Genomic DNA, 16,798 nt, shown 5'->3' with positions numbered 1-16,798 from the left:
GCAGCTCAGGATAGAGGGGCAACTCCGGACTGAAAGGCAGCTCCGGACAGAGAGACAGCTCTGGACTGAGGGGCAGTTCTGGAGAAATAGCCGCTCTGGGCTGAGGGACAGCTCATGACTGGCTGACGGCTCTGGACGCTCATGGCTGGCTGACGGCTCTGGACGCTCATGGCTCACTGACGGCTCTGGCAGATCCTGTCTGGTTGGCGACTCTGGCAGATCCTGTCTGGTTGGCGGCTCTGGCAGATCCTGTCTGGTTGGCGGCTCTGGCAGATCCTGTCTGGTTGGCGGCTCTGGCAGATCCTGACTGACGAATGGCTCTAGCGGCTCCTGACTGACTATCGGCTCTGACGGCTCGGGACAGACGGGCGGCTCTGACGGCTCGGGACAGACGGGCGGCTCAGACGGCGCTGGGGAGACGGATGGCTCAGACGGCGCTGGGGAGACGGATGGCTCAGACGGCGCTGGGGAGACGGATGGCTCAGACGGCGCTGGGGAGACGGATGGCTCAGAGGAGACGGATGGCTCAGACTGATCCTGTCTGGCGGAAGGCTTTAGCGGCTCCTGTCTGGCGGAAGGCTCTAGCGGCTCATGGCAGACGGGCGGCTTTGAAGGCTCAATACAGACGGGCAGTTCAGTCACCGTAGGGCAGACGGCAGACTCTGGCCGGCTGAGACGCACTGTAGGCCTGGTGCGTGGTGCCGGAACTGGAGGTACCGGGCTAAGGACACGCACCTTCAGGCTAGTGCGGGGAACAACAACAGGGCACACTGAGTTCTCAAGGCGCACTATATGCCTGGTGCGTGGTACCGGACTGATGGCACGCACCTCAGGACGAGTGCGGGGAGAAATAACAGTGTGTACAGGACTCAGGAGACGCACAGGTGGCTTAGTGCGTGGTGCCGGAACTGGAGGTACCGGGCTAGAGACACGCACCATAGGGAGAGTGCGTGGAGGAGGAACAGGGCTCTGAAAACGCACTGGAAGCCTGGTGCGTGGTGTAGGCACTGGTGGTACTAGGCTGGGGCGGGGAGGTGGCGCCGGAAATACCGGACCGTGCAGGCGTACTGGCTCCCTTGAGCACCGAGCCTGCCCAACCTTACCTGGTTGAATGCTCCCCGTCGCCCGACTAGTGCGGGGAGGTGGAATAACCCGCACCGGTCTATGTAGGCGAACCGGGGACACCATGCGTAAGGCTGGTGCCATGTAAGCCGGCCCAAGGAGACGTACTGGTGGCCAGATATGTAGGGCCGGCTTCATGACATTTGGCTCAATGCCCAATCTAGCCCTACCAGTGCGGGGAGGTGGAATAACCCGCACTGGGCTATGCACCCGTACAGGAGACACCGTGCGCTCTACTGCGTAACACGGCATCTGCCCGTACTCCCGCTCTCCACGGTTAGCCTGGGAAGTGGGCGCAGGTCTCCTACCTGCCCTTGGCCCACTACCTCTTAGCCCCCCCCCAAGAAATTTTTGGGTAGTACTCACGGGCTTTTCAGGCTTCCAGCCACGTCTCCTTGCTGCCTCCTCATATCTCCGCCTCTCTGCCTTCGCTGCCTCCAGCTCAGCTTTGGGGCGGTTATATTCTCCTGGTATTTCTCGGTCCAGAATTTCCTCCCAATTCCAATAGTCCAGTGTAGGTGGATCCTGTTGTTGTTGCACACGCTGCTTGATCCGATGTTGGTGGGGAATTCTGTCACGATCGTGTGGAGGAGAGACGGACCAAAACGCAGCATGTGGAAAATAAGCCATCTTCCTTTTATTATAGAAGAAGGCAAAACGAAACAAAACACTTACAAACTAACAAAACAATAAACGACCGTGAAGCTAATAAACGTAGTGCACACACACATGCTACAAACGTTCAGACATAGACAATTCCCCACAACAAACTAAAGCCTATGGCTACCCTAAATATGGCTCCCAATCAGAGACAACAGAAACCAGCTGTCTCTAATTGGGAACCCATTCAGGCAACCATAGACTTTCCTAGACAACTACACACAACATAGACACAGCTAGACAACTATACTAAACATAAACCCAACTACTCTAAATAAACCCCCTAAACCTTACAATCACCCTGGACACTACAAAACCCACATGAATACCCATGTCACACCCTGACCTAACTAAAATAATAAAGAAAACAAAGAATACTAAGGCCAGGGCGTGACACTCATGTGCTAAATTAACATCACCCCTCTGCAGAGCCTCATTTACCCGAGGTGCCTGTAATGTTCTAGGAGTGAAATGACTGTATGAAAATCTAATTTCTGCTCAACGTAAGATGTGGTGTATTAACAGAAACACACTTTCATGTGTTAGTTTGTCAGCTGCCAAATCCTGTTATGATCTCAGATTGAAACCAGACTCATGTTCATTCTTAATGAACACATATAGTCAACTCATATCACATGTGGTAAAGACCTCCTTCACACTGCTGCAGAAAGGAAACTATGAAAACGGCTCCAAAAAGCTTTCAAGCTACAGTTCATATGCTTCCACAATGTGGAAGAGAGAAAAGCTAAGGTGCAATGACATGCCATGTCATGTCCATGGACAAAATGATTCATTTGCACTTTGCCGGTGTACGTCAATATGAAGAAAGAGTTTTCTTTCTGAGGACAAGTGCTGGCATATCAGATGAGATTAGGGTTTGGATCAGTGCTGCCATTCCCTAGGCTTAATCAGCGATCCGGAGCATTTCCCAGGACACTCTCCGTGCTTGTAAGCCCCTCTTAGTGGCGATATCAAGCCACACCACCGGAGGAGAAAAGAGAGCGAGCAACAAGACAGAACTGGTGCAAAAGGCCTCTCCTCTCCCAATAGCTGCTGCTTGTGAAAAATCTGAGCTATGTAAGGAATGGCCATCTGACAGCAGCACTGGAGAGAGAGAGGTTTCTCTTCCAAGCAGTCTGTGTCTGCTGTTCTACCCAGTTTGGTACAAACAACAGCTGCAGTCTCCTGCCATTGTGCCAACGGCTGACACCCCTCCCTTGGCATGGGGGCGGCACAGCACCCCACAACCTTACCGCTTACCCAGCACAGGGACAGGACTCCAAGCACTGCCAAAGACCAAATACAGACAGACCAAATATTTCACTCAGCCCTGACTGAAAGCATCGAATCACCTCACCAACCACAGACTCAAACTTATACCCAGCATATCTAGGCTCACAAAGCAGGACATAATTAAATGTATAATCTATAGCTTTAAATATAGCTTCTGTTGATTCCATAATGTATTTTCACTACTATCATAATACTGTATCATATGAGACACAGTGGCCTGTCTGGTAGGTAGAGGGTTAACGTCCACCTGCCTCTGCCTCTCACACGGCACATAGCAGTCATGACAGGCTGTCCGGTCATTGTGTACAGAGGACTTAGAGGGATGTCATGGCCGGAATACCTCCAGGGTTCTGCTGGCCTAGGCATCTTGCAGGCTCTCTCCAGCCTTATAAGGGCTGCCATGGTACTGGGAAAAACAGATGCACCTGTCAATAGAGGGAAGGAAACTAGAGGAGGGAGGGTGGGATGGAGGTGTCAGTCTTAAAGGAAACACTGTGTTTAGTTACCTTCCAAAGAGAATCTGCCGCCTGAACCCTACCTTTTAATATGTTAACCCTTTCAGGCACAAACAAGTTCACAATGAAAGGATAGTCCTAAGAAAATATATAGTGACTGCTGTTATCCCTAAACCCCAAACAAAACTTGTACCACAAACATGTTTGGAGCGACACAAAGTGAGCAGCCGATTGAGAACAAGAGGCAGTCTTGATCTGTTACTATCCAGGAGGAACAGATGGACGTGTGACCTTCCTGGTGTCCTTGGTGGTTTGATTGTGTGTCACCATAGCGGTTGGCCAGACATTAGCAGCTGCTGCCATTTTCCTCTGTTACTGTACTCAACCATCTACGCCTCTTCTTTGGAACACATTGGCAAAAAAGATCTGTCCCTTTGGACTGACTTTTGGAGCTTTGGATGCAATCACTACACCAACCTGTCTAGCTGCAGTCTGAATAATATACTGAACATACAGCATCTCTGTCAGGGTACTGAGGACAGAACAGAACAGACACTCAGCTTGGCTGTCTTGCTATACAGTAAGAACAGTGTACCATCACTAGAACATGGATATGAAGACCATGTTAACTAACTGCCTTCAATGTTCCAAATACTCACAGATAGACAACAAATACAGTCCACTCGCATGCAATAAATGACCAAGAATCTGACAAAAGCCGTCGATGACCATGTCGCAGGCACATGTACATGTATACAGACAGTGAGGTGAGGGCCTATTGGGCGGAGCCACAGACAGTGAGGTGAGGGCCTATTGGGCAGAGCCACAGAGACCTAATGAGTTCCTCCTGGAGGACCTACTGTACCCGCTGGGCTGGGGCTCACGCCACGCTGGCACTGCCAGGTCTGTCCTACCCAGCATGCCACCTAATGAGATGCACAACATTATATTATTAACCATCTGTATCCTTCAGCTGGGAGCCACAGGGATCAGGGAAGAGCTGCACTCAATCCCTCCAAAGAGGCTGGGGTCATTCTCTCAGTTATCCACTGCCGTAGAGCATAATATGAGGTGTCTGGAAATGTTTAGGATTTAATAGTGGAATACATGGAAACAACATGCAACAGCATACAACTTCCATCACTTCTACCACTACTGGGAGCTATCAGTGAGAGGGAATGCATTCTCTCTGGTTCTATGGCGAGTGGGCCATTGGCCCTGTCCTTTCTTTGTGCAGTCATCCAAGTCAAAGTTGTCAAGGAATGGCCCTAAGTCAAAGTGTTTTCTTTAAGGCAACAATGCCAGTATTCCATAGTTTGTAAAGGGACATGTTCAGGTCCACACTTTAGTACTCTGACCACAACACCACCAGCCAGTAGCCTTGCTTTTGTATACATATTAAGGTAATAACCTAGTACAAGGAACTGAACAGCAGAATATTATTTACCTGTGAATCTACCCACTGAATAGGTATACAGCAGTACTGTATGTGTTTGGGTACAGTAGGTACTTTACAGGCAAAGTGCACATGAATTCAGCTGTAAACGGAGTGAATGAGATGGCAATAAGGCTAAAGACTGCCCTGCTGTTTCAGTGGCTCCCCAGAGAATAGAGAACTTGTATTTTACCCAGCTAGGTGGTCATGCTGCAGTTGTGGTTACCACTTTTCATGTGACTGAAATGAATACAAAAGCCATACATTACTTATTTCCAATGCAGATGGACTTCAAGCATAGTGCTATTTTTACCATACAGAACTCTGCATCCTGCTGAGGCATGGACTGGCTGAATGCACAGACCACTCCGCACAACACAGAGGATGTAGCTATAGTGTCAAAACATTACTAGGTTATCCCACTTCCTGTGAGCAATACAAGTCTTAAAAAGGTGTCAAACATGAGTAATAATACAGCCATTACTATAAACAAGAGCGGTAAACAAGTGGTAACATGAGCTCACTGACACCACTGGACATTTGCTTGAGTCATGAAAGATCCTTTCAAATAAGTGGGACTTTTTTTCATAATAAACTAGATGCAAATAGGCCCATTGCAAACATATATCAGGCAAATATGGAGAAAGTTATATCTGGAAGACCAAGAGTGAAACTGGTGGATAAAGATCTGATTCTTTACCACCATGGATGTAGAGTCAGTTGTAGTGAGAGAAAACAAACGGTGAAATGTAACAGTACTGACCTGCATTGCCTTGACTAGGGGGCCTCTGCTGGCCCCCACTGGAGCCCACATTCCTGTGTAAGGAGGCCTGAGCTGGAGAGAGCATCCCACTGTCGCTCAGAGAGGCTGTGGCCTGGGCCAGGGCCTGGCTGCTCATGGAGCCTCCTGGGTTGTAGGACATGGTGTTCTGGTTGGAGACTGGCACTGCCACATGCATGGAGAAGTTCTGCTGGGGCAGCGCTGTGGGCTACAGGAGGGAAACACACAGACATGGGGAGAATCAAAGACCTGGCACTGGGCTGAGGGTCACAGGGGGAAGGAGACGGCAGAGATGGCATCTGTGATGGTGCCACATCAATCATATTGGTATGGTTAACAGAGCAGTCCTATTAACTGATGGCAAACCAACTGCAGCTGGCAAGTTGTTCATGTTCCTAATCCAGGTTGCTTATAAAAGTGTATCTTACACTCTTACACATTCACTTCTATTAACAACATTAGTCTGAATGGCCAAGAAATGACCACAAATAAATATACCCTTGGTTTGTAATGGGATTAAACAATAACTTTCTTGAATAATATGCTTTAAAGTGGAATCTGAAAAATTGCTGTACTACATATGATACTGTCATAAGCTTGTATAATATATTTATAAATAATATTGCAAAAAATTTATAAATTAACACTATGTTATTGTAAATGCACAAAACAATCATTTTGCTATATAAAATCATTACACATCACTGAAAACATTACATATTCCAAAACATGCCCATTAGCAGTGCTGTGTACCAGGTGTTCAGTCTTGCATTGTAATAGTCAGCACTGCAAAACAACGTTTTCTCTTTTAATCAGGATAGTGTAATTGTGTAATTTCCAACAATATGAAAGCATTTTGGATAAAAACGTATAGTAAGAATGATGAGTTATAATCACTTGACGTTAATATTACTCTACTCCATGTCTGTGCAGTGCTAACTATCCACAGTGTGTGAGAGTGACTGTTGACGGTGAGACCACTCCATTCAGCATAGTCCAGTGAGGCAGTCAGTTAGTGATATTATTAGTGTGTTAATTGCAAACAGTGGTGCCCTCCATGTCAGAATTAGAGAAAACAACAGTTGAAGCACTATACTTTATGCAGGATTCTATGATTGTCACCCGCAATAAGATCACTCTTGTCTCAAGGTAAAGCTCTGTGTAATGGTAGTAGCTTGATGAAGGACTGGAAAATACACAGTGATAGTCCACTGATGTTGTACTTTAGGAGGACTGTACACTTTAAAAAAGATCTCCCCTTTGCTTATTGTATGGTCTCTCCTAGTTCCCCATCTCCTAGTGGGGCGTCCTCCATTCACTTCAGAAAATCATACACTTAGAAAAAAAGGTGCTATCTAGAACCTAAAAGGGTTATTCAGCTGTCCCCATAGGAGAACCCTTTGAAGAACAATGTTTGGTTCCAGGTAGAACCCTTTTGGGTTCCATGAAGAACCCTTTCCACAGAGTGTTCTACGTGGAGCCCAAAAGGGTTCTTCAAAGCGTTCTCCTATGGGGACAGCCAAAGAACATTTTAGGTTCTAGATAGCACCTTTTTTTCTAAGAGTGTATGATTTGCCCAGGTGAATGGAGGACGCCCCACTAGGAGATGGGGAACCAGGAAAGACCATACAATGAGCAAAGGGGAGATAAACATTTTTTTATTTCCCCAGTCACATGATCTGGCCACTGTGGGACTAAAAGAGATTCAATTTTCACATCTGCTTGGGGGTGAAAATTGGGTTTTGGGGAAAAAACATCAATCACCAAAGCTAGAGAACCAGTCAATATTTAAGCCAGAATGGGAATCATTTTTTTTCCAGGGGGAAATGTACATTGATAATAAAGAAGCTTCTCCTCTGGAATAAAAAAAAATGCACTTTCCTTTTCATATAGTTTTCAAATGTTTCAAATAATGTGAAGAAACGTGATAATTCCAAAAGATCTTTGAAAAGGTTAAACCTATCAACAACAATGTGATCTTATCAGGCTGTGCCAAAAAATAACTTGCAGTACAAATCAACAAAATAAACAATTACACTTCCAATGAACAGAAAAAAGGTTATGCTTGAATAGTCCATGTTTGCTTATAGTAGTTAACAGAGGTTGCAGGGGGATAATGAACAAATAAGAACAAATAAAAACCAAAAGGTCAAAATCTTTTGTGCCACAAAGCCAAGCAGCAAAAACATTGCATTTACTTACGATTTTATGATTTCTCATCATATTATCAAACTCCTCATTAATTTTTTTATATTTTTCTTCTGTGTGAGGGGTGAGGACATATGAGGCATCGGGGTCCGGGCTATCACAGCCTCTGTGTTCTTTCTTGTTTAGCGCCTGTAGTGAACATCAACATAAAAACAGGAATCAACACAAAATGGCAGGAGAGGGAGGAAGTACTTACACCACAGCGCTTGTACATTAAATCACTCTCTTCGCTTAGTTTGCCGAAACGGTCGTCCATGAGGGGGCTGTGCCCAAAACAGTCATCTGGATCAGGACTGGCACACAGGTCATTATGGCCTTTGTTTCTTAATTTCTGAAATAAAATTGCACAATTCACACACAATGTATACTGCAGGAAACTCAGTCTACTACCACATGACTCTCTGTCTAGCTAGGTTATAATACATCCCCTACAAACCTGTTCCCAGAACAAAACATGAACATTGTCAAAAATATAAACATGTAAGGCATCATTAAAGTCAAGACGCAAATTTATTGAATAATTTAATTATTCATAATGCAACCATTATAATAAACCTGCCCTAGCATGTACATTTATAAATAATAAAACATATTTTGAATTAATTTCTTCTTTTTTGGCCTGCCAGTGTGCTGGTGTGAGCTGGGAACGATACAAGTACTGTACTCCTATGCAATGGTTGACAATGACAGAGAAATTGAAATATCACTCCTTATCCTTTCATCATTTAGAGACCTTCAGCACGGGAGAAACGAAATATTTATCTGTCTCTGACCCTTTCTCTGTCCTCTCTCGTTGTCTCTCTCGCCCCTCCCTTTCTCTCTCCTCTATCTCCCTCCCTCTCTATCTCCCTCCCTATCTCCCTCCCTCTCTATCTTCCCCCTCTCTCTTGCTGCATGTGTGTGTTTCAATACATATTTCATTATCTTTCAGTTATCATAAGCCACCCAGCTGGAAGACACCCCGGCATAAGAGGATCCCACAGAGCAGCAGTTCAAACCGTTGCAGACTTTAATTCTGCATGGTTGCCACTCGCAGGATCTTATCAATGTTAAGTAATGTAGCAAATAAAATAGTTTATTATATGTGGTCAAAGACGCTTATTAGAGCATGAAATGGAGCTATTATTGTAAGAGGAACGAGCACACAGTGTGGTGTGTTGTGATATAGAAGTCCAATGAGATTAGTTTTACATCTTAAAAGAATCCCACACTATAAAACAAAGGAAATAAAACCAGTGTTGTGTTTGTGGTAACTTTCTATCAGAGGAGTGGTTCTCTTGGCTTCGTTAAGAGTCTGAATGACGGTGCTTACATGAGCTGATGACAGCTCGTGACAGCATGTGATATCAAGCCAGTCAGAGCAAATCAAGCTTAATTTATATGTGTGTTGTTCAGGTTCCCCTAGCAGGCTGGTGCAGGTCCAGAGCTGTGACCTCCCCTGTCTCTGGGCTGCCTCTGAGCCGGATGTCTACAGCAAGGCCACTGACTCCTCTGGATGGAGAGGTCACAGTGTGAGGGAGTGTAGTTGGGCCCAAAGACACTAATGAGCCCTTAGTCTCTGCCTCCGTCTCCATCACCCTGGAGGTGCTGGAGGTAACGCACTGGCTGATGTGTGTGTGTGTGTGTGTGTGTGTGTGTGTGTGTGTGTGTGTGTGTGTGTGTGTGTGTGTGTGTGTGTGTGTGTGTGTGTGTGTGTGTGTGTGTGTGTGTGTGTGTGTGTGTTCATGGTCGTTGCAGCAGCAGCTGGCGTCTTCTGACAGCTCTCTGACAGTACAGTGGTGTCTCGGCTGATCTCTATCTAACAACGTGTCTTACCCAACCCTGCTTACAGTAGCTACCAACACGCTGACGAGCTCTGTATGACACATTACTGTTGGATTTCCTATGCTTGAAATGTTGTGAAACATAACTTGGTTACAATGTACCTGTCTACCAAGGCTCAGTTGATCCCAGCAAATTGACCAGTACTGAATCAAACGACCCTCTACTCTAGTTTAGGCACATAATGAAATGGTGTATAAGATAAAAGCTTAAGCAGGAGAACTCTGAAAAGTACCTAAATCTCATCAGTCATATCTGTCTGACAGTGTTGCTGAGGAGAGAGAGAAAGTCTCATGATTAATGAATGATCAAAGCCGGCCCTAGCCTTTTGGGGGCCCTAGGCAATTTTCTTAGTGGCCCCCGTTTTGAATGGCGAATAGGAAAAAAATATGTTTCATAGTTAATTTCCTGCAATTCTACACATTTTACCATGACTTATGCATTGTTAATATGATATCTGAGTGAGATTGACTAACAACATCATTGGGGGCCCCCTGTAGGTCAGGGCCCTTGGGCAAGTGCCCTTCGTGCCCGGGCGATAATTTGACCATGATTACTACAAGTTTAGATAGCTGGCTAGACTAACTTAACAATCTAAAAAAAAATGCTGACATGCATTAATTGATTGACTGTCAGTGACTAACATAACATGAGAAAAACTGCTGATGCACAATCAAATGTCGAAATTGCACCTTGTGTATTCTACTATTCTAACTCTCAACAGTTGAGACTCCAACTGAGTTACCTTATAGGCCGGGGGCCCTAACCAACTGCTTATGTCGCTTATGCCTAGAGCCGGCCCTGTGAATGATACACAACATGTGTAAATGTGCAGTTAGATGCACTTGTGTTTGGTGTGGTACAGAGCAGGGGCATTCTTCTCCAAAAAAAAAACACCTTCCTGGTTCATTTCCTGTTTACTAAGGCTGCTCTTTAGTTAGGCTCCCGTAAAGGCTGTGTTTACTACGGAAACTATGCACTTTCTCCACCAGACTGCCACAGATCTGATCGGGACCTGCAAATTAAAGTCCCAACCTGCTCATTATGGGAATAGCTGGTTTGGGCTGGTCGGCCATGGCTGTGTGAGATGGGCAGGGCAGCAGGCAGCACTTCCACAACAAGCCTCCAACCAGCCGCACCCCTCTGGTCCTTGGCCGTGATCACTCAGAGAGGGGCCAGTGGAAACATCCAGTGCCAGGGACACTCAGCATTCAGAACAAACCATGGAACATGTTGCAATGAGACTAAACAACACAAAGCCTAACAACGAGTGCTCATATCTAGGTCATTGTCCATAAGAGATGGATTCATAAGTAAATATTGATCACTCTGATTAGAGATGTCCTGAAATGCAACATCACTTAAAATGAGGACATAATCATGCGCGCCTATATTTCCTCCGAGGTGCTCCTAGCTGAGCATGCTAAAAAGTGAATATTTCCTCCGAGGTGCTCCTAGCTGAGCATGCTAAAGAGTGAATATTTCCTCCGAGGTGCTCCTAGCTGAGCATGCTAAAGAGTGAATATTTCCTCCGAGGTGCTCCTAGCTGAGCATGCTAAAGAGTGAATATTTCCTCCGAGGTGCTCCTAGCTGAGCATGCTAAAGAGTGAATATTTCCTCCGAGGTGCTCCTAGCTGAGCATGCTAAAGAGTGAATATTTCCTCCGAGGTGCTCCTAGCTGAGCATGCTAAAGAGTGAATATTTCCTCCGAGGTGCTCCTAGCTGAGCATGCTAAAGAGTGAATATTTTCTTCGAGGTGCTCCTAGCTGAGCATGCTAAAGAGTGAATATTTCCTCCGAGGTGCTCCTAGCTGAGCATGCTAAAGAGTGAATATTTCCTCCGAGGTGCTCCTAGCTGAGCATGCTAAAGAGTGAATATTTCCTTCGAGGTGCTCCTAGCTGAGCATGCTAAAGAGTGAATATTTCCTTCGAGGTGCTCCTAGCTGAGCATGCTAAAGAGTGAATATTTCCTCTGAGGTGCTCCTAGCTGAGCATGCTAAAGAGTGAATATTTCCTCCGAGGTGCTCCTAGCTGAGCATGCTAAAGAGTGAATATTTCCTTCGAGGTGCTCCTAGCTGAGCATGCTAAAGAGTGAATATTTCCTTCGAGGTGCTCCTAGCTGAGCATGTTAAAGAGTGAAGGTCTGGGACAGCATGGCCGTTATTCCTCCTTAAATGACTTGGCATGTTTCGGGTGTCCCACAGACGCTGCCCGCAGCTCCCAGTAAATGGATCACTAAATCAGCACATGGCCAAACAGGTGTCTCTCTACCAAACACCTGTCAGGCCCTGGTTCCCCGGCCCAGCCAATCACAAACAGTCTCACACCGACATGGCCTTAGAAGGGGCCACATGGAACCCTGAAGGCCATCAAACATTCCCCCAGCCAAGGATTTTACTCCATAATATAAATATATCAAAGTATTGGTAAAGCAATTTAAATCTTACACAAAACCTAGAAAACAAAACCAACCAACTCTGAACGCATTGGGTACAGATGTCATTTCAATGTATAGTTTTGATTTACATTTGGTTGAGTTGTCAACTAACGTGAAATCAACAAAACATTTCACCATGTCACTGCATTTAGGTTAAGAGTTGGGTGGAAAAAAACATGAAATTATCTTATGTTGATTCAATGTCATCACAATTATTTGTTGTTGTTGAAATGACATGGAAACAGCGTTGATTCAGACAGTTTTTGCCCGGTGGGAAGTATGGTAAACAAAATCCTAAATAAAACAAGCGTCCCTTCTATTGCTTTTCAAATTCTAGCTCTGAAACGAATTTTCAAAAGTCATGTCAAGCTGTGTGGTTTATGCTTATTAAGAAAGAAAAGTTGGAGGGGTATGAATACAGTTGAACAGAGAGATTTTCAACAACAACATTTATAATGGAGGTTGGGTGGGGGTGGTGGGTCTGTCTGTATACGGGGCTGCAGTCAGAGAGTAGTGACGAGTGAACTTGTGTAATCTGTTCACAAGGCCCGTGGAGGCTCATAAAGTTCAGTGGGAACCAGGCCAGCAGTTATTTTCTCACAGCCATCCAGACCTGGATTGATAGAAATGTGGCTCTATACACCAAACATGTTAGTCTGGGATTCTGACATCAAATCAGCAGGACATCATAGTGAGTGTGTGAATTTAGCAGTAAGAGAACAGGCTTTCTGCTTTTCAGGCCTTGAAATGTGTCTCTCCATTCTTAGTATTGTATGCCAAACCGACATACATCTAGTGTACCTGCATCACTCATCTCCTCCATAGTGCCAATAACTGTTCATTTAGCTGAAACACACAAACATACACAGGAGTATGAGTTTTTGGAGCAGTGTGTCAATTGTACTTTTTAAGAATCTTTATATTTTTTACATTACATTATATTACATTTCACCCACCATAGAGTATAGTGATCTATAGTGTATAGTGTTCTATAAAGATCAGCGTTTATGTCACATAAAATAAACATGAATGTAACACTCAAAAGACTGACAGGGTATTTTTTACAATTGGCTGAGTTTAACACCACCCGCAGAGTTTATATCATAGCCCCATACACATTCAAAACTGAAGCCACCATCATTTCAGGATTTCAAAATAAAGTGGAGCTGAGGCTGTTGTGAAGCTGTTGCGTAAGCCACCTACATTCCCTGTTCCTTGTGAACCTCTTTCACTGAAACAGTCTGCCTTGGATAGAACACCATTACACTCCAATGCCCCCCACTTGTGTCAAGAGCTTTTTACATTTCACTTATTCATGTACTGTACCTGAATAAAAGGGAGGTTGGAAGTAGACAGTAAATGCTGCTATAAAAGCCAAACTTCTCAAATGTGGAGAGAAGGCAGGTAGAGGCTGAACTGCCAGTGTCTTTCAGTGTGCAAAGGTAGCTACACAGAACATACTCCAAGATCATACTTTAAGAGCCATTATTATTGTATTCTAGTCTATATAAAGTATGTATAGTGTAACAATTTCTGCTTCTGTAGCGTTCATCCCCACCCTGCTCATTCTGCACTGCTGTGAATGAGCTTGTTGTGCCTGTTGCCGCACTAAGCAAGGTAGCATGCTAATCCTCATGACATCACCATTGTGTCCAGTCCGTTCCATCTAATGTGCTTATCAAAGGGCCTCTTTGAGTGTGAAGGCAGTTGAGAATCAGCATGGGGAGGCGGCTGATAGCAAGGCTTTCATCTGCTCACAAATATATTTCTCTTATATAACATCTTAAGAGACAAGTCTTTCAGTGTGAGTATGCTCCCATTTTTCCTTTGGTGCTGTAGATTTCACTTGAGGGGGGAAAAGGAACTGTTGGTTGTTCTCGTGGGCACTCTATCTAGTGGCTGTATGTATTGTATGCCATTACCAAGGGCCCTAAAAGCTTTTCCTGTCTACTCCCTGGTACTGGTCATGTTACTGGTATGGGAGTAGGGAAGTAGGGAGGGCTAGATAAGGAAAGTGGTTTTGATTCCAAGACATATCTGGTTTAATCTCATGACCATTCCACATATCAGTGATCTAAGTGATATCAGGATATGACCTCTCTGTCAGACCATTGTCTGACTCCTCAAATCACAGGAAATACAGCAGCAGGGTCTTCTTCTCAGTTGGATGGGACGGACTGCATTTTGTTTGGTTATTATTATCTGTCTGCAGCTGTTTGGGAAACAATATACAGTCTGTAATCCAATCCCCTCCAAAAACAGGACAATGGCGAGACTACAGTTAGCTCCAAGCTGACACACCAAAAAGACTAACACATGCAGACGTAAAAAAGTAGGGTGAGCCTAACTGAGCAGTGGTCTGCGTGCGTCTAAAGGAGGCAGACAGGGAAGAGAAAGCCTCCGTCTCAGCTCAATATACAATAAAGCAGATAATTACTGTGGTTGACCGGCTAGATTATCACTTTGATAAATATAGCCGCTATATTATTGAATAAGAATCCATTGCACTGCAGCAAGCAATACTTTTAACTCAGAGAGACAGCTGCTCAGAGACTGTTGATTGATGGAGGTGACAAAGATATTAGTTGCCACAGTCAAAGAGAACACACTTTCAATCAGCGGCTTGGATATTTTCAGAAAATTTTGCCAACTGGGAATTGAAGTCCAAATTGAGGATAAAGGCATCTCAAAGTCATCATTATCTACATCTTTAAAAGAATGGGAACAAATGAGACGAACACGCTCCATTACATCCAACTAGCTCTAGACATCTATAGAGCACCATGTGGGTATATTTTAGATGAAAATAAATTACATTCAACATAAAAAGGTGCAAAAAGGTATACAATTTAAGTAAATAACCATTCACTAAGTTCACATCTTTCCCCTCCCTCCCTCTCTCCCTCCCTCACTGTCTCCCTCTCTCCCTGTCTCTCTCCTGGTCTCTCTCCCTGTCTCTCTCCATGTCTCTCTCCCTGTCTCTCTCCCTGTCTCTCTCCCTGTCTCTCTCCCTGTCTCTCTCTCTGTCTCTCTCCTGGTCTCTCTCTCTGTCTCTCTCCCGGTCTCTCTCTCTGTCGCTCTCCCGGTCTCTCTCTCTCCCTGTCTCTCTCCCTGTCTCCCTCCCGGTCTCTCTCCCGGTCTCTCTCCCTGTCTCTCTCTCCATCTCTCCCTCCCTGTCTCTCTCCCAGTCTCTCTCTCCATCTCTCCCTCCCTGTCTCTCTCCCAGTCTCTCTCTCTGTCTCTCTGTCTCTCTCTCTCTCCCTGTCTCTCTCTCCCTGTCTCTCTCCCTGTCATTCTCCCTGTCTCTCTCCCGGTCTCCCTCCCGGTCTTTCTCCCGGTCTCCCTCCCTGTCTCCCTCCCTGTCTCTCTCTCTCTGTCTCTCTTCCTGTCTCTCTCCCTGTCTCTCTCTCCATCTCTCTCTCCCTGTCTCTCTCCCTGTCTCTCTCTGTCTCTCCCTCCCTGTCTCTCCCTCTGTCTCTCTCTCTGTCTCTCTCTCTGTCTCTCTCTCTGTCTCTCTCTCTGTCTCTCTCTCTGTCTCTCTCTCTGTCTCCGTCTCCGTCTCTCTCTCCTTCTCTCTCTCCGTCTCTCCCTCCCTGTACCCACAGAGTGGATCATTAGCTGTCAGAGCCCTTGAAACCGTACCCCCGCCCTCAACTCCCATTCCTGCTCACTTCTAAAATATTCATAAGGACAATTAGGAGTTCCGATAAGGCGGGTGTGGAGGGCTGGGGTGGGCACGGAGGGCTGGGGGCGCACAGCGGAGGGAAAGGGCAGGATATGCCAGCAGGACGTCTGTTCTGCAACACTCTATACCCAGACCACAGACCTGGCCTCATCAATCAGCAGCCCTTCCACCCTCCCTGACACCCACTCCTCACTCAGGCAGGCTAGTCAGGGAGGGTGGCATGATGCCAGCTAACCCCCCTCCCCCCTTCCATGTAGCTCTGCTCTGCCCTCGCTCCTGGGCAGAGGGGAGGGGTGGGGTGGAGTGTCTCACACTACCCATTGGGGTGGGCTCGTGGTTGTTCCTCTGTCCATTCTGGTCACTGTGGTCTCTCATGTCAGCTCTGCACTACACAGCGGGCACCAAGGCACTCTAATGGTGGCATGTCTGTCATTAAAGTAGTTCAAACCAAATTAGGGCAGCTCATGTCTGACCTATTTTACGTATTCTGACGTTTATGACGTGTCTGTTAAGGTTGTCAGTTTGGCTGTTCCTATATGAACCTGAAAGAATAATGAAGTGGTTATTCTCTGAACATGGTGTTGCATGTTGCCACTGAGCTGCATGTAATGAATTCTTTTCATTACAAGTTAGGCCTTGCTTTACAAAGAGTTTTACCATACGCCATGGTAGGCCTGTGCCAGTTAATCAGTGCCATATGCCTCTAGAAACTAAAGAATACATCACTTAAGACATTTTAATAAAGTAAAACACAAAGGAATCATATATCATTGCAATGTTGAAATCATTCAAGTGTTTATGGGATGATGTGAGCTAAATGAAATTCACAAACATTTGCCAAAACAATGAGGTAGAGAGCAAAGAATTGTATTAGTAAAGGTCTTCATTCCTGGTGTTACAGT

The 16,798-nt window shown here is 45.6% G+C and overlaps 1 protein-coding gene across 3 annotated transcripts in view; it reads right to left on the bottom strand.

Annotated features, from left to right (window-relative positions):
* LOC120066261 (myocyte-specific enhancer factor 2A-like) overlaps positions 1 to 16,798 on the bottom strand; it is a 97,359-nt gene that overhangs the window by 13,721 nt on the left and 66,840 nt on the right. The window contains exons 5-6 of one of the 3 annotated variants that reach the window (XM_039017510.1): positions 8,151 to 8,285; positions 5,729 to 5,954 (exon numbers count right to left, since the gene is read on the bottom strand). In XM_039017510.1, the coding sequence (XP_038873438.1) occupies positions 5,729 to 5,954; positions 8,151 to 8,285 (361 nt within the window). Of the gene's footprint in view, positions 1 to 5,728; positions 5,955 to 7,948; positions 8,084 to 8,150; positions 8,286 to 16,798 lie in introns of all 3 variants that reach the window. The other 2 variants (XM_039017509.1, XM_039017511.1) reach the window with 2 other exon arrangements.

Source organism: Salvelinus namaycush, chromosome 21 (assembly GCF_016432855.1).
Source record: "Salvelinus namaycush isolate Seneca chromosome 21, SaNama_1.0, whole genome shotgun sequence".
Lineage (NCBI taxonomy): Eukaryota > Metazoa > Chordata > Actinopteri > Salmoniformes > Salmonidae > Salvelinus > Salvelinus namaycush.
Note: the sequence above shows the minus strand (reverse complement) of the source record. Positions and strands in the feature narration are given on the sequence as shown.